The following is a 23,433-nucleotide window of genomic DNA, read 5'->3' as shown; positions in this document are numbered from 1 at the left end:
TTGTATCTGCAGCGGTTGGGAAGAGACAGCTGAAGGGCAGAATAGCTCGTTCAGGATATTTGGAATAGGCTGAGGACATCAGCAGCTTTCCCGGTGATCCTGGGTTTCACCAGGGGTCCTCTGTTGCTCTTCATCAAGGGTGGCAGGACTGAGAAAGCCTTTCCCTGAACAACAGATGTTGGCCTGGACAGCACGTTGTGCCGGGTTAGTCCCTCGCCTTTTCTTCCTACAAAGGGATGCAGTCTGCCTCCTCGGGAGCCTGCAACATCAGACAGGAAACGCCAATGCGGGTGGGCCCCACTGACTGAAGTTGGGGCAGCATAATGGAGAGAAAGCACCTGGAACTCAATCTGGGCAAAGGAAGAGGGGCAAAGGACATTGTCAGGGAAACACAGTACCTGAGGAAACCAACAATTTTTCCAAGTTCACTGCGGTGCTGTGCTCCTTATATATAAGCTGTTCTCTGGGCTCCCAGGGCTCATTCCTGGTCTGCTCACGTGCAGAGCAGTAACAGGACAGTTCTTTGGGTGCCCTTTCAACAAAGCTGCTTCTAGATGCTGCTTCCTCCAGCTTTGGGAGCTTCTCCCCAGTCACCAAGGCTAGAGTGGACTGCATAGAAGTCAAACTAAGTGGCTGAGCCCCAGAACTGGATGTGAATGCCTGGAGAGCTCTAGTCAGTGTGTCACTGAGCAGAGTGGTCATTTGGAAGCTGGCCTGTTCTCTTTCTGCCTGAACTGGGTGGGCCCTCTCAGGACCCCTGAGAATGTAGAGGGAAAGGGTGTCAAGACTGTAGGACATTGATTTAGAGATCCAAACAGCTGAGGGCCTGCCTCTTCCCCTCTGTCTGGTTTGTGGCTTGATGATTTCAAGAGCTCCTCTGCTTACCCCCTTGGAAGCCTTGCATAGCCTCCCCCTTTTCCTCCTCTGCTTCTCTGTCACAGAGGGCTTGTCCTAGCAGTCCCTATGCCCCTGCCATTCTTCTGTCTGGGTTGTAGAGGGAAGAAGGTGTGTCCTGTACCTTTGAGGATCCTGCCAGGTGGCCTCCTTCATGTGGGGGCAGCAGGTGGATGTCTCCTACAACACTCTCAGAGGGGCATGCAGCCCTCCCACATCCACCCTAGGGAAACCCCTAGAAAGGCCACTGGAACTTTTGGTGGAGGAGCCTTGAGGAATTGCCAGGTGGGGGAGAGTCAGGCTTCTGAGCCAGTTGGTGGGGTGGAACGAACTCACTGCACTGTGTCCAGCCTTGTGCTTGTCCCCACACCCCCAGCCTTCACACTGCTGGCCAGGACAGAGCTGAGGAGGCAACATGCTGGGAGTGTGAAATGCCCAGCCTCGGACCTAAGGGTTGGTGTGGGGCCTAGGGAAGGCCCCTTCCTGCGTAGGGGTCTCATCCATAGGCAATTCAGGGACTTCAGTTCGCAGACAATAATTCCGCCCATCTTGCCCTGCCTTCCTCTACCTGTCCTCTTTGGCGGCCTGAGCCCCTTGGACCTCTTGGCTGCCCTGCCAGCAGCACTTTGGTTGCTGGTGGCCCCTGAGGGGCATCTCAGCCTTTAATGACCCGGCAGAGCAGACACGCTCTTGTCAGAGACGCGGCTCTGAGCAGGTGGCCCAAGGCAGGTGCCTGGGAAGGGTGCAGAAGGCCTGCCTTTCCGAAAAGAAATGACTTTGGAGAGGTGCTAGCTTGTCACTGGGTCCCCTGGGGAATGGGATGGGGTGGCAGCAGGGGCAAGGGGAGTGGATAGGGAGGTTGAGACCCCTGGGTTCCTGGCAGGTGAGGGATTTTTAAGCGTCATGTCCACAGTGTTGACTTTCTAAGCTGGCACCCAGGGGCCCTAGAGTTGGGTCCCTCCTCTCCCGGAGTAGCCTCTCACTGCTGCATGGACTCAGGAGGCCACCAGGGACCAGACTGGCCATTGGTCTTTGGCTGTTGAGTGCCCAGATGACCCCTCACTGGCTGGACCACAGAGCTGCACTCTCCCTGTTCCCAGCTTGAGTCTGAGTCCTCACCCCACTCTGCCCCAGCCAACTTGCCCAGGCAGGGGCCTAGACAATTAAAGCCCCTTGTCCCCAATTGGTTTGTGGTATTAGAAATGACTTATGATCAGTTGGGTTGTCATTTCTACCTGATAAAACATCACTTTTATTGATTTCATTCACCCCGTGCCATCATTTGTCTTGCTTCAGCATTACACATAATGGCTTGTCTTGATCAAAGTGTGGGCCTGCATGTTTAACCCATGGGGCTCTGCAGCCTCACGTGCCTACCCCATGCCTTGCCAAGGCCACTGAGTCCCCTGTACTAGCATTGTTCCTTGCCTACCCTCTGCCTGTCCTGCCCTATTATTCTTCCAGGGCAACCAAGCATCACCTGCTCCCGGAAGCCTTCCTGGACCATGCTGGGGACGGTTGGTACTTTATTCCCTTGGATGTCCCTGTTTGCCCATGGCAGGGAGCCCAGTGCTGGAGCTACCAGGTGTTTATCTTGGCTACATGGCCATTCTTGTTCTTTCCCTCTGCCTCTCAAGTGTCTGGCAGTTGAAGTGTCTGCGTCGGGGTGTCATCCGTAGGCAATTCAGGGACTTCATTTTGCAGACAATACTTCAGCCCTCTACCTGTCCTCTGAAGTGTCTGGAGGCTGTGGCTGCTGCTCCAGCACACTGCTGGCGCCAGTATTGTTGAATGGAGGATTCAAACCATGACCTATCAGCAGAAGAGGTTCCTTCCTAGCTCCTGAGGGGATCCCACCTCACTCTCTTGACTCAGAGCCTCCCTTGTGACCTTGTTCCCAAGGCCACAGAGCCTTGTGCCTGTGCCCTATGGGAGCTGACCCTCCTCTCCCTGTCCTTGCCACATAGAATAATTCAGGCTGGACATCTGTCCCACTTGGGTGATCTACTGTATAAAGCTAGGGACCCTCGTCCTGGGAACATCTTGAAAGCCAAGGCCACTGCAAATCCATTCTGGTCACACATTCCTCACACAGGCCCAGCGTCCTGAGGGGCTTCACTCTGGCTAATGGCGAACATGGGGGCAGCCTGGCCTGGGCTTGGACACATCTGCTGAGACCCCTGCACCTCTGTCTAAGGTCTCCGGGAGTCACTGCATGAAGTACACACGGGCATGGTGGCATAGTTAGGGTTCTAGACCACTGAAAACCTGTACAATAGTTCATATATTTATTCTTAAGCAAATTATCAATAAAAAATTTAATACTAAAATGCATTTACATAGTTTGCTGTTCATAAAACCTTTGTGTTTTTGTTTGTTTTTAGTGTTTCCATTGAAAAACGCACCCCCCCCCCCTTAGTTTACACATATACAACAGCTGAGCTTCTGCTAGGTGTGGGGTAATCACTCCTTTGCAGACCAAGATGACAGGGAGAGAAAGTGGAGGATGGGGAATCCTGTAGTGGGAAAGAGTGCCTGGTCCTGCACTACGGCCTGCTGGTTGGGTTGCAAATGGCCTCGGGCTCTAAATTCTGTGCTGGGCTGTCCCCCCTGGCCTCCTTGGCTCCTGGCCTTGCCTTCTCCACCAGCATCTTTCTGCTTCCCCAGTCGCTGTCTGGTTGGACGACCACCAGGAAGGAAATATATTGCACTTGTGCAGAGACAAAGGGGGAGGTGGGGTGGAGGAGGTAAGCTGGGGTGCAGGGGACCCCTCCTGGTCCCTGTGCTTCCCACAGAGCCACCAGGAGTGTGAGGAGAGGCCCTCCAGGCAGCCAGATAGTTTCCTGGTGGGAAAAAGAGAAGTCCCAGGCACCCACCGACACCGCTTGTGTCTTGGGAACCTGGGCTGTGTCTCTGGGTCACATAAGAGCTCATCCTAAAGAGAAGTGGCTAGATAGGGGGGCTTTCCTGGGGCTCCTAGAGGGGCCAGAGGAGCCTCTGAGCGGTGGGACACATGGCCCTCAGTGCATGTTGGGAACAAGGCACTGGGCCACAGGTCTGGCTTGCCCTGTCTGTCCCTCTTGGGCTCAGAAGGGAAGAGGTGACGTGTTTCATGGGGTTACTGGCGTGTTGCTGAGGGTCTGAGATGCCTACCTGGCACCATGGTACCCAGGGTGCTGGGCACAGGGGTGAACAGCCCACAAGAGGTACCCCCTGCACTTGGGGCTGAAGGGACCCTGTTCTTGCCCCAAGTGCCACCTGCTAGGCCATCAGCCCTGCCAAGTGGCTTCAGAAAAGGCCCATAAACCCCCACATGTGTTGGTGGGGCTGGTCTCTCTCCTGCCCTAAGCAGGAAAAAAACTTGGAATATTCAGGAAATGAAATTGAAACATCACTTTTTCATATCAACACTTTAAAATATTTGTTCATTTTTGTTTTGTTTAAACAGAGGTAAGATACATATGGCTGCTGCCACACTCCGGGCAGAGGGTCCTGGTTTGTATTTTAGCTTCTGGAGTCCCCTCTCCCTGGGGGACCTTCATCAGTAAACCCGACCCCTAGTACTTCTTTTCCCAGGAGATGGATTAAAATGAAATAAACTCGAGTGTGACTTCCATTTTACACAGTCCCCTAGAGATCAGAGGGTCTGACCCCTCCTGTGGCCCCGGCTGCCTCTGTTGTCCCAGATGCCCCAGTCAGAATTGAGCTAGGCTGAGGAAAACAGTGCATTTTCAAAGAAAACTCCCCAGAACAAAAATCCCTGCACACACGCATGCACGCACGCGCACACACACGCACACTCACATACCCTTATCACGCACGTGTGGAAAAGAAATTCTTTTCCACATTTTTTTTTCATAAAACTTCCCCGCAGAAATACAATATTTACATAGAGAAATAAATAGACAACACACCTGATTTCTGCTTTCCCTGGTGGGAGACAGTCGGAGGTACTAGGGAAAATATGGCTTGGATTCTAATCTCTCATGAACCACCGATGGGAAAGCAGAGAGCCCGGGCGGGGTCCTGGTGGGCACAGAGACCCGCAGTGGTTGGCAGGTCTGGGTTCCAAAATGCCCGGGAGCTCACTCTTTCCAGGGGCATAATAAAAAAGCCTGGATCTTGCCTCGGTGGGTTTGCATATTTGCTCACTCGCCCCTCCTCCTGCTCGGCAGTGTGGGGCTGGCGTCGTCAGTCAGTCTGAGAGTTACCCATCCCCAGCTCTGCTCACGGGCACCATGGGCAGTGCTGGGCGGGCGCAGGCTCAGCACAGGATGGGCACACCATCAGCCGTCACCAGCCGCCCAGTGGCGGGGTCGTAGGTGCCTGCCAAGTAGTAGAGGTCCCGCCGGTCTTGGCACTTGCGGCTTCGTGTCATCTGCTCGTACTGCTCACGCTCCACAACCTGGCACTTGTGGGAGATGGTCTGCACGTCATTCTCGTCCTCATGGCAGGACTGGTACAGGGCGTTCTGCGGGTGAGGGGCGGGAGCACCTGCGTTGGAGACTAGCCTCAGCCAGACCACCCCACCCACCCTGGGACAGCCCAGGATTCTGGACGGGGCCCTTGGATTGTATGGCGGGAGTCTGTGTCCAGCAGCGCTGGGGAAACACTGTTTCTGTGCCATCTTCAAACACAGGCTCTGCTCAGGGAGACTGAGAGGGTGCTGGGAGCACTTCCATCTCGGAGTGGTGGAGGGCCCGTGGTGGGGGCTGCAGAGTGGGATCTGCCTGGTGCTACGTGCTGCTGTGGGTCAGAGCCCCCACAGGGTGAAACCATTACCCGTTTCATGGGAAGCCAAGGGGGTGCAGTGGTGAGGAACCCTCAATGGTGCTTCCTGGGGGCCTGTGCACCCTTGGGTCCAGAGGTCTCAAGGAATGGGGTCAGAGAGGGGATGTTCATAGATGAGCACTCCCCCTGCTTTGGTTGTTCCCCACACCACCCTCAGCCTCACCCCAGGCCCCACCTTCCCATCACTGTGCCGCTTCCCCAGCTTGGTCTCCTCAGGGTGGTAGAACCACTTGACCTTCACAACCATGTTGCTGCCCCAGGACTCCCATAGGCTCTCAATGCGGCCAATGTAGGGCAGGTTGGGGCGGCCAGCCGACAGGAAGACAGCACAGTCCCCCACACGCAGTGTCTCTTTGCCCCGGACAATAGCCTTGTAGAACAGCTTCCTGGCCTTCCCCTTCATGCCACGCCTCTGCAAGGAAGACAGCCAAGGCAGGGGCGTGACGAGGGGCCAGGACCTTGGACAGGCAGCGGTGGGATAGAGGGGAGTTTGAGAGACAGGCGGCATTGCCATCCCTTGTGTGCAAATGCATGGGTCTGGGCATCTTCACAGGCAACAAAGAAAAGCCCAGCTGCTGCAGCTACAGATCCAGGATGGGGTCAGTCACATCGGGTTCTGCCCTGCATGCCAGTTATGACGTCAGGACTGTAAGTAACTCTAAAGGGCACTGGCTCTGAGGGCAGGGAGGCCTGAACTGTGTGAGACGTTCACAACAGTGCAGTTCACAAGAGCAACACGGTGAACAACAACGTGTCTACCCGCAGTGCATTAGAAAAGAGGGGCATGTGTGTCTGTGTGTTGGTGTTTCCACAACCCTCCCCAGGCTGGCCGTGTGGTATATCGGCATGGAAAGGTATGTAAGGCAACCCGCACAACAACACACAGGGTGTATGCTGAGGTGCTGTCATTTCCATGATCATTCAGGCAAAAGCAAAGACTTGGAGGGAGAATGACCACCGCAGGCACTGGCCTTGTTGGATTATGGTGGGTGTTTGTTCTTCCCTTGAGTTTCCTAATTTTTAATTGAAACTGATTAATCTGAAAAGGAGAGATGGGGGTGCCAAGGAGCAGAAGCATGGTGCCAAGTTGCCCATGGGGCCCACCTACCTGTGTGGGGCTCCCTGACCACTTCCAGAGCTGCCGGGCAGGCAGGAAGGCTGAGATCTTTGGCCGGTTTTCCACGGATGGCAGCTGCTGCCTCCGCGAACCGTCTTTGGCTTTGGAGAAGCTCAGGGTCTCTTTGCGCTTGAGCTTGGATTTGCTGCTGCTGGAGCCTGTGCCCGTGCTCCCACCTTCCACGGTGGCCCTGGAGAGGAAGCAGCGCTGGGCATGCGCATGGGGGCCGCCCTCCTTGGAGCGCAGGGCCTCCGGCTGGGCCAGGAGGGTGGGCACAGGGTGGGTGAGGCAGGTCTGCAGCAGCAGGGATGGGTCCTCGTCATCCGAACTGTAGGAAGAGCCCTCATCGTCTGAGGAGCAGAGGCTGGAAGTGGAGAGGGAGCCCGAGGAGGAGGAGGTGGACGAACCAGAGGATGAGGAGGACACAGACAGGTGGGCAAGGAAGCGGGAGGGCACACCAGGTGCCAGCCCAGGCCCGTCTTCCTCCTCATCCGAGTAGGAGCTGTGGCAGTCGCTGTCACAGGGCAGGGGGTACTCAGCCTGGCCTGCAAACTTGCGCAGCGCCAGCCCCATGGACAATGAGTGGATGGGCGCCCGTCCCTTCCTGTCCTTACCCACGAGGGCTGGGTGTGCATAGCTGGGGCTGGGCAGGGAGCGTCCCAGCTTGGGCCCCAGGTCCTTGTCACCCATGAGCAGAGCCTTGCAGTTCTTGTTCTTGGGAGAGGTCACACCCTCATGGTCCAGCTTGACCAGGAACTCTCCACCTGCCCGCCGCCGCCCGCCCTTCTCCGATTCGGCCCGCTCTGCCTTCTTGGCCCGCAGCAGCTTGTGGGTGCCCCCGGGTAGGCCTGGCCCAGCACCCCCTACAAAGGGCGTATAGGAGTTAGCCAGGCTGCTGAAGGAGTCGGCGCGGAAGCCATTGCCGAACACAGGCGCAGCCATGCTGTGCACAGGGAACAGTGCCTCGCGAGACCGCAGCTTCTTGGTGCTGCCGTTGATCTGGAAGAGGTTCTGCAGCAGGCCCGGCCCCTTGCCGCCTGCTGTCAGCGCCACTGCCTTGCGCTTGGTCTGTGCTACCGCTGACCAGCTCAGCAGTGGGCTGCCCCGGCGGCCCAGGAAGTGGTCTGAGGCCCCTGCGGGGGGCTTGGCACCAGAGGTTAGGAGCTCCACTTTGCCTGGGGAGGGGCAGGGAGAGTCAGAAGTGCCACCCGACTTCCAACCCCCAGGGCGCCTCCCCACCTGAGTTCATCAGCAGTCCCCTGAGTACCAGCTTTGTCTTTGCTGATGGATTTCTTTCCAGGGGTCTTTGAGGCTTCAGGGCTGTCCTGCAGCACCTTGGGGGACAGGCTGGGGGTGGTGGGCTCACTGGATGGGGGGGCCTTGCAGGAAGCTTTCTTGGTCCTGCGGCAGCTACTGGACACCAGCAGGGCTGGTGAGGGCTCTGTGCCTGCAGAGTAGATGAGGGGCCTCAGTGCTGTGCTACCAGGCTGACCGCTTCCCTTTGCCCCTCCTTGGAATCCTGTCTGGCCCAAAGGAGGCCCAGCCCAGCTCCAGCCACAGGGCTGACCCAGGCAGGCAGGGCCCAACCCAGCTCACACTGAATCTTGAAGTCTGGAGGTAGCAGCCTGATGTTGGAGACTGCAATGTGGCCTGTGTCCCCATCATCGAACTCCACCACCACGGAATCCAGATTCTCCTCCTCGTCGCTGGAGTTGCCTGGGGATGGGGCCTACCTGAGCACACAGCCCTGGGCTCAGGGCCCATGGGGCTCTCCCTGGTGCCTGGGAGGATGATAGGATGGGCTCCCGGGTGCCTGACAAATGACACTGAGACCATTCTGCTCCCTGATCACATTTGACCTTGAAGCTGCCAGGACAGCTGACAGCACCCCCCTCTGCCTTCTACAGCACATGGCTGGAGTGCCACTATTATCTCCATCCATCATCTCCATGCTAGGACATACATGCAAAGATGCGGGTGACTTCTCCCCATGCATATTTGCAAACACCACTGGCCAAGGCCTGCCTGGACACACTGTACCTGCCCACCTGTCCACCCACCTGTCAGACCCCAGGGGCCTTACAATTCCTACCTGGGGAGTCAGGATTCACCCCAGGGGAGCTGTACCCATGTGACCAGGTCATGACCTCAAGGATCAGGGCTCTGGCTCCCCTCCCCTGTAGCCTCTGGACAGCTGGAGCCCCCCCCCCCCCAAGTACTACCTCGCCTTTTCCTGCTGACCAGGAAGCTGGTCTTATTGCCTGTTGTTCTGGCCCCACGCTAGTTTGAGAAGCAGGGTCTCCTCCCCAGCACTCTGGGGGGAGGGCCTCCTGCCTGCAGCTTGCTGAGGAAAGGTCTGGCTGGCCTTGTTGGGGGCTTTGGCTGTGGCTTACCTTGAACTACGTTGCCTGGATATAGGCAACGGGACTTCTGGCTCCAGTAGGCACAGACCCTCGTGCCAGGTGGGAGGTACCGGCTGGACTGTGGCCGGACATCGAGAACCTATGGGTACAGCCGGAGTCAGGAACATGAGCAGGTGGGCAGGCTATGAGGCACCCTGGAGAGGGTGGGTGCAGCCAGGCCCACTTCCCCAGGTGGGGCCAAGCAAGTGTCTTCTTACCGCCTCCTGCAACAGCTGCTCCAGAGAGTAGATCCTCTGCCGGTTGCCCCTCTCGCCCTCGATGATGATGCTGTAGCTAAGGGGCAAAGGGGGAGGGGCGTGAGACGGGCCTGTGGATCCATGTCCATGGCCTGGGCCAAAGTTGCACAGCCCTACCATGGTGAGTCCCACCCTGCCCACACCCTGGCCTCACATGTCAGGGGGCTGCAGGGTCCTGACACTGCCTGCATACAGCAGACTGTCCTCCTTGGAGATGAGTACGGGCAGCCCGTCCTGCAGATCCTCCTTGTGGATGGTACATGAACGCGCTGGAGGGACAGGGGTATCAGAGCCTGGCCCCCACCTGCCCATTGTCCCCCACCCCCAGATCCTCAGCACCTCCTCCCAGCCGCTTACCCAGGGCAGCGCTCTGCTCTGTGCTCAGGGGACCACTGGCCTCCTTCACCTCCTCCTCGTCTTCCTCCTCCTCCGAGAAGCTGTTGCTGTCACTGCTGTCATCAAACTCGAAGTCATCCTCCACAGTGAAGCTCTCCAGCAGCTGGCTCACCGCCCGGCCCTTGCCCTGGGGGGCCAGAGGGGTCAGCTCCCTGGGGCGGGAAGGGCCTCCACTGGGTGCCAGGGGTGGGGTGGGGATGCTACCTGCTTGCTGACAGCTTTGCTTGTCATTCTTCCTGCCTTCTTTCCCTTCCCCAGGATGGCCTTGGCATTGCGGGATGACAGAGCAATGGACAGGGCCCCGTTCTTGCGCTGTTGGGGGGTGGGAAGGGACTGTGGTGACAGTGGCACCAGATTTGCCACCCATAGCCAGCTGAGAGTGTGGCACAGACAGACCCAGGTGCAGGGTGGGGTACAGGCACAGAGAGTGAGGGCCCTGGAGGCCTTTCCCATTTGGCATTTATCCCACTGGCCCAGCACCCTGGGTGCCCAAGGACCCTCGGGTGCCCACTGACCATGAGGTGACCAATGATTTTAAGGTGCCCACTGATTGTGGGGGTGCCTGCTGGTGCTCACCCGTAGTCCTGGCTGGAGCACTGTGCTCTTGCGCGTGGCCCTCTTGAGGCGCTCGCTAGCTAAATGGCCGCCTTCCTCTCGGCAGGTGAAGGCCTGGGAAGGGCTAAAGAGGGCATCCCTACTGGGGGTGGCCCCTGACTCTGCTCGCAGGCCACCTTTGGCTTTGCACTTGGCTTTCTTCTTGCCAGGAGCTCCTGAGGGCTTGTGCACAGGGGCCTGCTCCAGCTTGGTGCCCACCTTGGTCTTCACTGTCCGTCTCTTGATCTTGACCTCACTCTCAGGGCTGGATAGGCGGCAGGCCCCTGTGGGAGGGAGTGGGGGCTGTTGCAAGGGTCCCAGCTGCCGATGACTCCACTGCCAGGCTACCCCAGCCGCCCTTGCTGCCTGGTCACCTAGCAAGCCCTGCCGCTCCTTCTTCTTCTTGGCTTTCTGGTTGGCCTCCATCTTGACCACAGAGGAGGGTGAGGGCCCCAGCATGGCCACACCGGCCCCAGCATGCAGCGCCAGCCTGGGCTCCTTGGGGGGTACTTCTGTCCTCAAGATGCCCTCACAGTTCTCGCTGTCATAGCCACTGCCTGGGGGGAGGAAAGGTCCAGGTGATGAGCGGCATAGCAGCACCATTTTAGGGTGGAGTCAGGGGAGCTGACTGTTCGTGTGTGTGGATATATTGGGGGGCAGTGAGTGGAACCTTGTCACTGTGATCCTTGGGGTTGCTTTGGGGAGAAGGCACCTGGGCCAGGTGTCCAGGTGAGGGTGTGTGGACAGGTGTGGGGAGGGTGACACCTCTCTGCCCTTCCTTCCCTGCCTCCATTTTTCCCTTAGGCCCTGGGTAGTGGGGCACACACACTGCAGGGTAGGGGATCCTCTTCCTAGGAAGCCTTTCCCCCTTCTGCCCCTCCTGCAGGTCACCATTGCTTCCTGCTTCCTCTCCCTTTGTTCTTTCTCAGGCGAGGCCTGGGTGGGGGCAGGGCTGATGGGGAGGAAGTCTGTTTTTCCAGGTTTCTGTTTCTGGACATGTTTGCTGGGGGCCAGATAACCCCTCCAGGTCAGCCTGGCCGGATGGACATTGCAGGGAGGGTGGCTGGAACCCATAGAAGGGCTATTTTTAGCCCCTTTCCAGGATGCATCCATCAGGCACTTCTTCCTTCCCTTGGCCCTCCATGTGGGGGTGGGGCACAGACAGCTGCTAGCTCTGCCCTGGGGAGAGGGTCTCCTTCTCCAGCCTGCGCCCACCAGAGTCCTCCCTGGTGACTGGCAGCTGGCCCAGCCCCTGCCCACCCTCTCCCATGAGTAACCGTAGCCCAGAGGTCCTGGTTGTGGTGTCCAGATCAAAGACTTGCCTGCCTCATGTGCCGTAGCCATTGCTGGCTGAGCCGGGAACTTGCGTGTCTCCCTGCCACCATCACCACCATCAGACTGTGAGTGTCTGGCTGCCCCAGACACCTTGGTGCTCTTGGCTCGGGACAGCTTCTTCCGCACGCGCCCGCCTGGGAATGAGCTGAGGCCAGCAGGCAGCCCCTTGCTCTTAACCTTTGGCTTCAGCTGAACAACTTTGTGGGCCACTGTGGACGCCAGCTCTCCCTGACCACGGCTTTTCTTGCACTGGGCTTTCTCCTGAAAACGGAGGTGGCAGTTCTACTCATCGGTCCAACTCGAACCACAGCCCTGGCTTCCCCTGATATTCTCAGCTCAGAAGGTGGCACATCCCCAGGCCTTGCCCCCCGGAGGGGCTGAGAGAGCATCTGGTCCAGGGCCCAAGCCCTGCCCCATATTCTACTCTACTATCCTACCCCAACCCCTTCTCCCCTACTGCCCACACTACTTGGGCTGGGGGATGGAGGCCAAGAGCCCAGAAATCTGTGTGTCTCCTGGGTTGAGGGGCCAGGTTCATTCTTTGGGAGGGCTGGACAAAGTGGCAAAATGCTCAGATGTACCTGTGCCTCCTAGGACCTTGGAACAGGGAGGGCTTATGCCCTCACCTGCCTCGCCTACACACACCAGCTGTATGCGTACAACATGGGGGCTGTGTGGGCTCACACTCCCGGGAAGTCTATAACCACGACACCCCTGGGTTCCTCTCCTGGTGGAGTGGGCTAAGGGTGCATATACAGTGGTCCCTTGTCTATCGCAGGGGTTAGGTTCCAGAACCCCCCGTGATAGGTGAAAATTCACGAAATAGCAGCCTTATATTTATTTTATTATTTATATATATCTTAAGGCTTTATAAACCCTCCCCACACTCTTGGAAACCTTTCCCACACTGTTATTAACCTTTCCCAAATTTATTTTGCTTATTTTACTGCAAAAATAATTAAAATAATAAATATATTAAAATGCCTATATACTGCAAAATCCCGCAATATAGCAAAAAATCCATGATACAAAATTAGATATATATACAATTTAAAAATCCGCGATACAGTGAGACCACAAAAAGTGAATGGCAATATGGCAAGTAGTGCATATACCATGGAGCATAACTAGCTGAGTCACCCTGCAGGTTCAGGGGCCATCTCTGCTGTGAGGGACACCATACTGGCCAGGCCTTGGTGTGCTCATCTGTGCACTGGGGTCCCAGCTGGGTAATGGCTGGGGCCAGCCTGGCTCCTGCTGCCTGGTGTCTGACCCCCCACACCTTGAGCCCAAGGCCAGGTTGGTGCGGACTCACCAAAGCGCCAGGCTGAAGGCCCACGTAGATGTCCTTCTCCAGGCAGCTTCGCTTCTTCGTGGGCTCCGCACTGCCCCTCAGCTCAGTGCACAGCAGGCTCAGGCTGGACTGCATGACCCTGGGGGAATGGGGAGCAGGTGGGCATGGGCCAGAGGCACACCTGGGCACCTGGTCCTTGTCCCCCTCACATTCCCTGTGGTGGCAGCCATGATGGGTCCCATGGTACAGCTGCATGTCTGGGCTCCTTGCCCCTGTGAGGGTCCCATGTCTTTCTTGGCCAAAGCTCTTCAGGGCACAGAGAACTGCTGGGGGCCCAGACTGAGACTGTGCTGAGCACCCCGGGCACCTGCCTCCTCACCAGTCCCTTCTGTCTGCTGACTAGGGAGGGGCAGGCAGCACAGTGCTCACTGCCAGGGCCCTGTGGGCAGCTGGGGCACTGTGTGAGTAGGGCCCTAGAAATCTCTCCACCTGGAAAATGGGGATCGTGACAGTTGTGCCTCTTAGCAAAGCTGAGGCCTGTGGTAAGCATATGGTCCAGCTGCTAGGACAAAGGTCCTAGGTGAGGCTCTGAAAATGGGGTCCACTCCCCACATCTCTGTCACTGCCAAGAAGAATGGGGGCAACAGCCACAAAAACTTGTGCCCAGGCTCTGCCTCCCAGCCCCCAGGGACCCCCACTGCTAGGCTCAGACCCGAGAGATTTGTCCTCTGCCCTCAATTCTAGGTCTTGAGGGAGGGTACTTCACTACCCATTTCCCAGATGGGGCCTGGGAAGATGCTGACACCAAGCCTCAGTTTCCCCAAACCCCAAAGGTGAGGCTGGGAGCTTTGCTGCCTGTCCTTTGCCAGGGGGAGGTAGAGACTGGGCCATTCACCTTCCCCTCCGCCACCCATATCATAGTAACTGAAATGAGCCACAGATGGGGCTGAGGGTCTAGGCAGGGCCCTGGCCTTGTGTGGCCTGTTGCTGCCTTTTACCTTTCTGCCCAGAGCAGGCAGGGCAGGAAGCTGCAGCCACGCTCAGCTCCAAGACCCCAGCCCTCCCACTTCCTGCCTGGGCCCAACTGCCAGCAGCCACCACAGAGCAGGGCCCTGTAGTGGAATGAAGAGTGGGCATGAGGTAGCCCCAGTTCTCGGGAAGAGTGGGCCCTGGACTTGGTTTCTTTCCCAGTGCTGAGGCCACTGCTACAGGGGCCTGGCTTCTCAGGTCAGAGGAGAAGAAGGTGGCGCAATGTGAGCCCCAGAACGGGGCTGCCAGGGCTGGGGGCTTGGTGCCAAGTGGGCTACAGTGCAGCACAGGGTGACCTCTCCAGGACTCCCTGACAGGGCCCCTAGTCAGCAGCCCCCATAGCAATGGCTGGTTCTCAAAGGAAGACCCCTGGAGCCCCTTGCTGGGTGACACCTGGGCAGGGAAGAGGGACTACTAGGAGGCTTTCAGCCATATGGTGCATCCTCTCTACCTCCTGGAGCAAAGGCAAACTCCCCCTCCCTGTAACCTTCCCTGCATTTGCTAATGTTTTGTGACATAAAGCCCTGAGATTAATTTTTTGCCTCTGTCTTAATTGAAGGGACCATTTAGTGCCGATTTAACTATTATTACCAAATCATCAGGATTGATGCAGCATGTGCACGCGTACGCCAATCGTGTTTGGAGGAGCTCGGAGGATTTATGCAAATGGGCCTGCCGGGAGAGGCAATTTGTAGCAGAGAAGGACAATTATACCAGGCCCAGAAGTGCGGCAACGACTGCATCGGGTGGGTAATGGATAATAACATCGCGCAGCAGCCGTGAGCAGCACAGCAGCGTGACCAACGACTTTATACAGTGCAGATAAAGAGGCTTTTATGCATGGCCGCCCTGCAATTGAGGGGCCCAGACAGGCAGGGGCACCGGTGGGGGCAATGCCAGGCCAGGTGTACAAGCTGGTGTGGCTGTGCTCCAGACCCTCCATGGCTCCTGGAGGAGAGGGGTCCAGGGTAGGCCGAGTGCTAACAGCGGGCAGAGGGAGGGGATTCTGCTGGGCTCAGTCCGTTGGACATGGGCTGCTGCCTGGAGTCCAAGAGGGAAGTGCTGGGTATACAGAATCCAGAGAGACCAGACTCCACTGTGTGCCCACCGGCCTGAGGTGCCCCATGGTCAGAGGCGGATTTAACGGCAGGTGCACCGGGCGTGCACCCTGGGCCCCCACTTCTGAAGGGCCCCGCAAAACCCCAACTTTACACTTTTTTCTAATGTAAGGGGCCCAATATTTTCTTCTGCACCCAGGGCCTCAACCAACCTTAATCTGCCTCTGCCCATGGTGACCCACGCACCCAGGACTCACTTGACTTTCTTGACATCTCCCCTGGGCATCTGGACCCCAGGACGCAGGGTGGGCAGCAAGCTGGAATATTTTCGTTTCCTTGGCCGGCCTGGCCCTCGCCTTGCTGGGCTCCGTGAGTTCTCATCTCTCCTGATGGCCACGGGAGGAATGGTCAGAGGCTTACACCCATGCTGGTTCCCTGATGGGATCCAGTGTGGGGAGGGAGGCTTTGCTAAGACCTGGCCTTGGGAGCCTGGCCCTGATATAGAGGGCAAGGTTGGGCCAGGGTCCCCACTACCCCCAACACCCTCCCCGCCCAGTCCCTGAGTCCTGCACACACTGGTCAGGGAGGCCTACCACTCCTGCTACCACTGCTCCCAGAAAACCCTTCTCCCACTTCTGCCTCTGCTGGGCATCCCCTCACCGGCACACCCCTCCACCCCTGACTTGGTTTTTCTGCTAGGTGAATGACTCCCAGACCCCAACTCAGTGCAGCACACATGGGTCAACACTTGCCCACGAGGCAGTGACCCTGAGCTGGGGTGTACCGAATCCGTGGCCCCCCAAGGTCCAGCCTGCCCCACCCTGCTGCCTGGGCCATACTCATGGTCATGCCTGCGCTGCAGGCGGGCCAGCTCCCGCTGCTTCTCCTTGTACTGCCTCTGCAGCTCTGCCAGCTGCACACGCATCTCCACCTCCTGTGTGTCCAGCCGGTCAATGGTGGTCTTCAGCCGGCATACCTGCTGGGCAGAGACACAGGGGTTGTGAGTCACAGTGGCCCCATTATGCGGCAGGCAGGTGGCCAGACTGAATGCTCAGAGGCCCTCCTGGGTCATGGCAGTGGGCAATATGGTGACCAGGGCCCCACACTCACAGGCTTGGTCTTGGGGGTCCAGGTGTCCTTGCGCTGGAGGATCTGCATTCGAGGGGTGAGTGTAGGAACCCTGCAGGGGTTGGCAGCAGAGGGCTGGGCCAAGGAGACAGGGCTGTCCAGGCCAGCTGCCTCTACCAGAGACCAGGCTGAGGCCAGCGTGGCCAGGCGCTGCAGGTTGAAGGTCAGCATGTCTTCTTCCTCTACAGTGAACACAGGGGTAAGCATGTGTGCACGGGTGGCGGGCACATACTACCCCTCCGACAGGCTCCTGACAGAAGCCTGCTTCTCAGCACAGCCCAGAACTCCCGGGTCTGCCTGGCTCCCTGAGGTGTGAGGACCAAGGACAAGGTGAGGCGGCCAGGAGCAGCAGGACGTGCACCCAGCAGGTGCCTTTCTGGGGCTGGGATGAGTCCCTTGGTTACTGTGGGTCAGACTAGTTGGGGTGGCACAAGCCCTTGTGGTAGAGCTCAGACCATTTAGGAAAGGCTTGTGACCGTTATGCTTCTAGCAGAAATTGCCTGTGTGTACAGCACTCCTGGAATTGTGAAAACCTGGGGTGTCACAGCCGTTGTGGGGTAAAGAGGGTTGGCCAGGTGCAGGGCCAAAGCCAAACCAGTGTCACTCAGGGAAGAGAACTGAAGCAGAGACTCAGGACCCAGGTGCAACCACAGAGGGGCTGAAGGCAGGGATGGGGGTCTTCATGCACAGGCAGGCAGACCCTATGAGGAGCTACACATGGGAAGGAGCTCTGTGGGTTAGAAAGAAGGGTCAGTGGACAGTTGTGATTTCCAGAACATACTGCTGGATCCACTCCCCAAGAGAACCTGGGAACAGCTACACCCCAATTGCAATGAGCACACCTAAAACCCACACCTTTCTCCTAATTCCATCCTCAGAGGAAAGGATCCTGGTTCCTCCATTTCTTGGAGAAATGGTTGATTCCAGGAACAGGGAGGTACAGGGCAGGCCAAGGACACAGGAAGTGCTAAGAATGAGGGGGAGCAGCATGGGACAGCCATAGGGCTGATTTGATCATGAAATACAAGAGTGACACAGATTATTACAGAGAATAAAAACCCATAATGACATAAATAAATGAAAGAATGTTTGCAAATATCACACTTTTTCAAAGAACCTCCTTATTCAAAGTTATCACCTTATTCAAAGTAATAAGGAGATAACTTATTAACTCAGAGGGGGTACTACTGCCTGATTCCCAACACCACTGTGTTAGTGCCATAAAGGTGACCCATTCTCTGTGATGGAACTAAGCCAGAAGCTCAAAACTCTGGACATCAGTTCTGGGCTAAGGTCATGGGAGACGCTCAGCACAGAGGTGGCTGCTGGGTGCATTGTGTCCTGGGAATGGAGGGCTGAGGGGGCTGTCTCTCCCCCAGTAGGTGGGGCAGGGCTCTCTGCAAGCCCCATTTCAGCTAAAATTTCCACCGGGTCCCCCTTCTCTTGGGGTCAATGTCATTGTCAGGAAGCCCCTCTGCTTCTCCCCTCTCCTCACTCAGTCCTCTGTGAGCCTCCCTTCCACTCCTCAGGCTAAGCCTGCTGACACCCCATAGTTCCTTGGGTGAACCTATGGAGAGGGGCACTCCAAACAGCACCCTGAACAGCTCAGTAATGTCCAGGGGCTGTGGGGAGAGACAATGACAACAACATTCCAAGGTTGTGTGTGGGCAGTTGGCAGCCCACAGGGCTGGGTTGTCCAGGCAGCCTGCAGGCTCCATGACACAGATGATGGTGAAGGCAAGGGTGACTGGTGTGGCAGGGGGGTTTGGCCTGCAGGGAGGGCAGGTAAGCAGGGCAATTCACAGGGAGCACTGAGCTCCCTGGACTTGAGCCCAGGCAGGTGAAGGCGGGTGGTGGTGGGGTGGGGGCCAGCCCCAGCCCCCGCCCAGGAACAAACAATCTGGGGCTATGGAAGCTGCGGCCACCTTATCTTTCCCAAACTGGTTAGTTTGTCACCCCACTCCCCGAGGGCCCCCACCTGGCCTTTCACCCATTGCTCTGGCAGGCCTGGGGCTTTATGGGTCCCCTCCTGGGGAAGAGGAGGCAGGAGGCCCTGCTGACCCTCTGGATTTTTTTATGCCTCCATTTCTGCTCCTCGTCTTGCTCGGCTCTCCCCCACCCTGTCTTCTCCCACTTTCCCTCTGCGAGTCCTACTGTTCCGATGGAGAATGCAGCTCATCCCCTGACTAGTTTTAGTCACTGCACTTGTAGAGAATGGCAGTGAAGCCCAGGCTGTGTTGAGCAGCCACTTAACTGGGACAGAGGGAGGATGGGCGCCTGGGGGGCCAGGAGGGAAAGATGGGGTGAAGATCCAGAGGTGGCAGCTCACTGGGTCCACACACCCTGGTGATGGCAGCACTGCGCCTGGGTGACAGCTGCACCGCCCACACAGGGACACGTGGTCTACATGTGAGCATTCATTCACTGGAATGGGCGCCAGTCCAGCAGGCATTCACATGCAGAGACCGGGTGGCCACACACGGCGTCCAACATCTGCTAGGCACACCCTCGCACCAGCCACACTCACACAGTGGGTCCTGTGGCTCGAGCCCTGGGCCCAGAGCCCTCTGCCTCACCCTACAGCTCCAAGCCCCAAGCTAGGTCCTCTTGGGGGTCCACCCGACAGAGGCTCCCTGGCTTACTCCACTCAGCACAGCGGTGGGCCCTGTGCAGGGGACACAGGCGTGACACAGTGGCCTTTGGAGAAATTAACTTTATAGGAACATTTACTTTATCTCCATGTGGTACAAAAGGCTCCAGCGGCTGGCAGGGGCAGTAGAAGCTTTATGCTTCAGGAAAAGAAGCCAGCAGACTCAGGACTTGGTCAGGCTCTTTCTATATCAACACAGTACAACACCTGGCTGGAGGCTCCCTTTGGAGTGGGGAGGAGGGCTTCTCTTGGCGTTAGCAGGGAGGGCCGTCTATGGTTCTCTCGGACAAAGCAGGGACCTGACCCACAGGCTCCATATCTCACTGCTGGACAGCACCAGCCCCTCCTTCCTTCCCATCTGCATAAGGTATATGTCCTCCCTTCATGGGAGGGAGCCATGAAGCCTGAGGGGATGGAAGGTTAGGGTTGGAAGCTGTTAGAGGAGACATAAGCTTTCTCCCCTTTCCTGCTGCAAGGGCTCAGTCCAGACACCTCGTCCCTGCACTTCTTCCACAGGCCTTGGCATCCGTGTATAAAATGGGGACAAGCTTGAGCCCCCTTCAGGGTGTCACGAACACCCATTGCAACAGGGTACTGGCTGGAGGGGCTTTCTTTAATGTTGCCATCAGGGCGCAGCGCTGGCCCTGAGGAACCTGCTCCCATGGACCAGTTGGTAGCAAGGGCTTGGGGTGACATAAGGTGGGCACACCTGCCTCTGGTTTCCAGTGGGTGGAGAGGCAACTGTGAGGACACACTGTAGGGCCTGCTGTCTGGTCAGCTGACCCTGAGCCCATGCCCGAAGGTCCAGCTCCTAGGGCCCCAGAGGGATGGGGCAGCGGCAGTGCTCACCTTGCAGGACTGACTCGTTCCTCTGTGGCTGAATGTCCAGGTCGGCCAGCTCGCTGAGCAGGGCAATGCCGTGGATCCCTGAGCTATAGGGCAGGGGGGCTGTGCTGGGTGGCCCAGGGATAGTAGGGGGCTGAGAGTTCAGAGAGCTGATGCCATGCAAGTCCCCTAGGTTGATGGTGGCTGCCACCAGGGTGTCCAGGCCTAGCACCACCCTTGGCAGGTGGCTGTTGTCAGAAGTTGACCTCCAGTCCTCTTTCTCCTCTTCTTCCTCCAGCTCGTCCTCCTTGAACTTGGTCTCCTCATCTGGCCCTGCCTTCCCAGGGGCCTGCCACTGGCTTCGTTCAGCATGGTCCAGGGCTTGGGGGCTCCCTGCCTGCTGCTCCAGGGCCTGAAGGCTGGTCCCCAATGAGGGCCTTTGCTCCCCCTCCCCTCTCCCTTTCTCCATGGTCCTCTCTTCTCGGGCCCCTCCCTGAGTAGAATTAACTGGGACAGTGACTTCAGGGTCCCCTCCCTGAAGGAGGGCCCCACATCGCAGTTCCTGTAGCCCCTCCAGTGAGCTGGGGTCTGCTGCCTTCCCTGGAGGACCCCTCTCGGGAGGGTGGGGGATGGCAGCAAGGTCCTGGGTGGCCTCCCTGGCTCCTGAGGGCAGCCCAGGCTCCTCCAGGCTCTGGGGGCTTTGGCAGGATGGCTCCCCAGGCACAAGCATCCTTGCTGGCTCAGGTTGGGCCCTGGGGGCAAGGGTTTGCATAGTTTTGGGGTCCGAGAGGTCAGATGAGTGCACATTGGGGGGCAGGGAGAAGCCCGAGCTGGCTGAGGGGCACATGTGTCCAGGAGGCATGTCTGCAAAAGAGGGGTATCATGAGGAGAGAGCAGTTGAGAAAGGCTGGCCTCAGCACTGATGGGGTGAGAGGGTGGCCTTGAACCCCTCAGACTCATACCTGGGAGGGACAGTCCCCAGTCAGCCCTCTGCCTGCAGAGCAGGTGAGGCAGAAATGAGGACATGTTATGTTGGGGGGCAGCAGGGGAGCACCGGATGCAGGAAGGGAGGTCACCGGGGCCAGGATAGTGTGAGCCCCCAGCTCCTGCTGTACCCTAGTGGTTCGCGGGGGTCCCTGGGGGTGCCATCTCTGGCATGGTACAGTGTGGCTAACCAGAAAAAAGGGGGAGGTTTAAAACAAGACACTTGAATCAGGGCTTTCCCTGAACCAGAACAAGCAGGCAGCCTGTTGGAGGCATTACGCCCCATTGACTGCAATAAAAAGGGGGAGGTGAAAGCCAAAAAAAACCCCAACAAACTCTGTTGGCTCAGTCTCCTTATTGTGGAATTGAGACGGCTTTTATGTTTGCCACACGAGTTTCCAGTGTAAACTTATAGCCTAATTCAAGAGAACGAAATAGCTCTGGGGTGCTGGCAGGCCAGGGGCAGGCAGGGGGTGGGGGAGATGAGTTGCAAGGCTGAGGCTGGGCCAGAACCCTCCACCATGGGCGGGCGGCACTCCTTGCCTCGGTGCCAAGTGGCGGCACCTCTGGCCTCTACAGACATCCGGGCACAAGCTCCTGAATCTAGCTTTGAGGCTGGGGACAGGTCCTGCAGCTGCTGCCCAGTAGCCTTGCTGCTATCCCCAGCAGGCCAGGAACTTGATCATTACGAAGGCCCCAGTACTGGTCGTATGTTGGGCCTGACCCTTGTCCTGCCCCACCTGCCAGGGGCTTTATTACGGAGATGATGGGGACCCTGAGTGCTCCTTCTATGGCTCACCCAGGATTGTGGAAAGGGAGGAAGAGAGCAGGGGCCAGGCGACATTGCCCTCACCCTTACAGGGAACCTGTTAGGTGAAGGCACTCCTGCAGCTGCCAAGCCAGGCAGCACCCCAAGCAGCTCTGTTCATCCAGGAGGGGTGAGAGGCCTCAGAGCAGAGTGGGGGGCAATCTCACCTGGTTCCAACGTGCTGAGGTTGGTTCCGGCCCGCTGACCCTCCCCACTCCTGTCCTTGGTGCTGGGCAGCTGGGAGCCAGGCCCAGGACTGCCAGTGGGGCAGATGGATAAAGTGCACGGGGCACCAGGACGTGGTGGTGGCGGTGTGGGGCAGCTGGCATGGGGCTTTGGGGTAGGAGAGTGACAGCAGGGTGACAGTGTGGTGGGGCCTGTGGTAGTGGGGAAGGGGGTGCCCTTGGTCGTGGGGGTTAAGGCAACTGGCTTGTGGGTAGACTTCAGGGCCTTCTCCTGGGTGGGCTCCTCCAGCTCCAGGTGGTGGTCCTCGGGCTTCCGCTGTTGGGTAGGGGGAAAGGCTCAGCCCGGCTCGGACCCCTGCTCATGGTATTGGGTTAAGGGGAGAGTGCCATGGGGATCTGGGGCCAGACCAGGCTGTGGCAAAAAGGGAGCAGTGTCCTGGGTCTCAAAGGTGGTACCTGGAACTGGGTGGGCCGCTGTTGTGGCTGCTGCAGCTGCTGTGGCTGGTGTTGGTGCTGAGGTTGGTGCTGCAGGGCGTAGAGTTCCTGTTGCCGCAGGAACTGGGACCGTGAGTACATGGGGAGCTGGCCTGGGTGCTGCATGTGGGAGCCAGGGCCCCGGCTCCCATACATGGGAGGCCACAGAGAGGCCTGGTCCATGACATCAGCTGTGGGCAGGGCCAGAGCAACCATCAGCCCCAGCAACAATGGGGTGCTGAGCTGTGTTCGCAGCCACTCAAGCTGTCCTTCTCCACCCCTGGCCTCCAGCTCACCCACCTCACACCTGCCAGTCAAGTGCCTGCCCCGCTGCCACATAGGCTGCTCCCTTCCTCAGACCCACTGTCCACATCCCCACATGCAAACAGCCTGGTACAGAATACCCTTACCAAGCGCATGAGGGGCGGTGTGGGGTGTGGGCTCCGAGGGCAGGATAACTAGCTGTGCGGGGGTGTCCTGGGAAAGGGGGAACACTGAAGGCATGGAGCCAGGAACAGAGGCAGGGAAGCCAGGGGCCAGGTTCTGGTGCAGGGCAGGGTGCCCAAGGCCTGGGGAGACAGGCACAGCAGTCAGGCAGTGTAGGGCAAGCAGCAGGGACCACAGTTCTGGTCAAGGGCCACATTGCTCTCAGGCCCCCACACCAGGCATACAGGGTGAGCCCCAGACCAGCCCTACCCACCAAGCATGACCAGCTGCCCTGTGTCCCCTGCTGGCCTCGGAACACTGACCATAGGAATGTCCCCCCATCCACAAGGAAGGGCTGCGGGTGCGGGGCAGCCAGGAGGGGTGGGCAGGGTGGTGGTGGGGGGCTGGGTCCCCTCCCAGTTGGCCGCTCTGCAGGGAAGAGCCACCAGCGATCATAAGATGAGGGGCCAGGTCTCTGGGGCAGCTGCCTGATGGATGGATCCGGGTGAATTCGACGAGGTCCTTGTCCCTGCACATCATGGGGTGGGTGGGGGCTCAGTACAGGTGCTGGCCACTCATCCTCCTCCCCCACCCGACTCCATAGCTATCAACCTCAGAGGGAGCAGGGGGTGGGGAGAGCTCGGGCTCAGTGTCAGGGGCCTCCGTCCCAGCAGGAGCCCTGTCAGCAGAGGGGGAGTTAGCAGAGCTCCCCTAATACAGGCAGAAACCTTATCAAGGCCTGGGGTGGGTGCACAGCCAGCCCTGCTCCTGATGGACCACCAAACC

The 23,433-nt window shown here is 58.2% G+C and overlaps 1 protein-coding gene across 9 annotated transcripts in view; it reads right to left on the bottom strand.

The window, feature by feature from the left end:
* Window positions 1-224: 224 nt before the first annotated feature.
* Window positions 225-23,433, bottom strand: part of BAHCC1 (BAH domain and coiled-coil containing 1) — a 66,412-nt gene continuing 43,203 nt past the window's right edge. For 4 of the 9 annotated variants that reach the window (XM_066381511.1, XM_066381514.1, XM_066381513.1 and 1 more), the window contains exons 7-28: window positions 22,971-23,176; window positions 22,632-22,790; window positions 22,204-22,412; window positions 21,730-22,063; window positions 19,795-20,634; window positions 16,278-16,477; window positions 16,007-16,143; window positions 15,425-15,553; window positions 13,102-13,219; window positions 11,770-12,047; window positions 10,826-11,004; window positions 10,434-10,735; window positions 10,062-10,169; window positions 9,819-9,984; window positions 9,616-9,730; window positions 9,423-9,498; window positions 9,196-9,304; window positions 8,399-8,518; window positions 8,070-8,249; window positions 6,794-7,977; window positions 5,861-6,097; window positions 2,752-5,365 (exon numbers count right to left, since the gene is read on the bottom strand). In XM_066381511.1, coding sequence (XP_066237608.1) covers window positions 5,159-5,365; window positions 5,861-6,097; window positions 6,794-7,977; window positions 8,070-8,249; window positions 8,399-8,518; window positions 9,196-9,304; window positions 9,423-9,498; window positions 9,616-9,730; window positions 9,819-9,984; window positions 10,062-10,169; window positions 10,434-10,735; window positions 10,826-11,004; window positions 11,770-12,047; window positions 13,102-13,219; window positions 15,425-15,553; window positions 16,007-16,143; window positions 16,278-16,477; window positions 19,795-20,634; window positions 21,730-22,063; window positions 22,204-22,412; window positions 22,632-22,790; window positions 22,971-23,176 — 5,593 coding nt within the window. In that variant the 3' untranslated portion in view covers window positions 2,752-5,158. Of the gene's footprint in view, window positions 260-289; window positions 351-586; window positions 610-2,751; window positions 5,366-5,860; window positions 6,098-6,793; window positions 7,978-8,069; window positions 8,250-8,398; window positions 8,519-9,195; window positions 9,305-9,422; window positions 9,499-9,615; window positions 9,731-9,818; window positions 9,985-10,061; window positions 10,170-10,433; window positions 10,736-10,825; window positions 11,005-11,769; window positions 12,048-13,101; window positions 13,220-15,424; window positions 15,554-16,006; window positions 16,144-16,277; window positions 16,478-19,794; window positions 20,635-21,729; window positions 22,064-22,203; window positions 22,413-22,631; window positions 22,791-22,970; window positions 23,177-23,433 lie in introns of those variants that run through there. The other 5 variants (XR_010751104.1, XR_010751106.1, XR_010751105.1 and 2 more) reach the window with 5 other exon arrangements.

Source organism: Saccopteryx leptura, chromosome 4 (genome assembly GCF_036850995.1).
Source record: "Saccopteryx leptura isolate mSacLep1 chromosome 4, mSacLep1_pri_phased_curated, whole genome shotgun sequence".
NCBI lineage: Eukaryota > Metazoa > Chordata > Mammalia > Chiroptera > Emballonuridae > Saccopteryx > Saccopteryx leptura.
The sequence above is the reverse complement of the archived record's forward strand: the minus strand, read 5'-3'. Positions and strand labels throughout refer to the sequence as shown.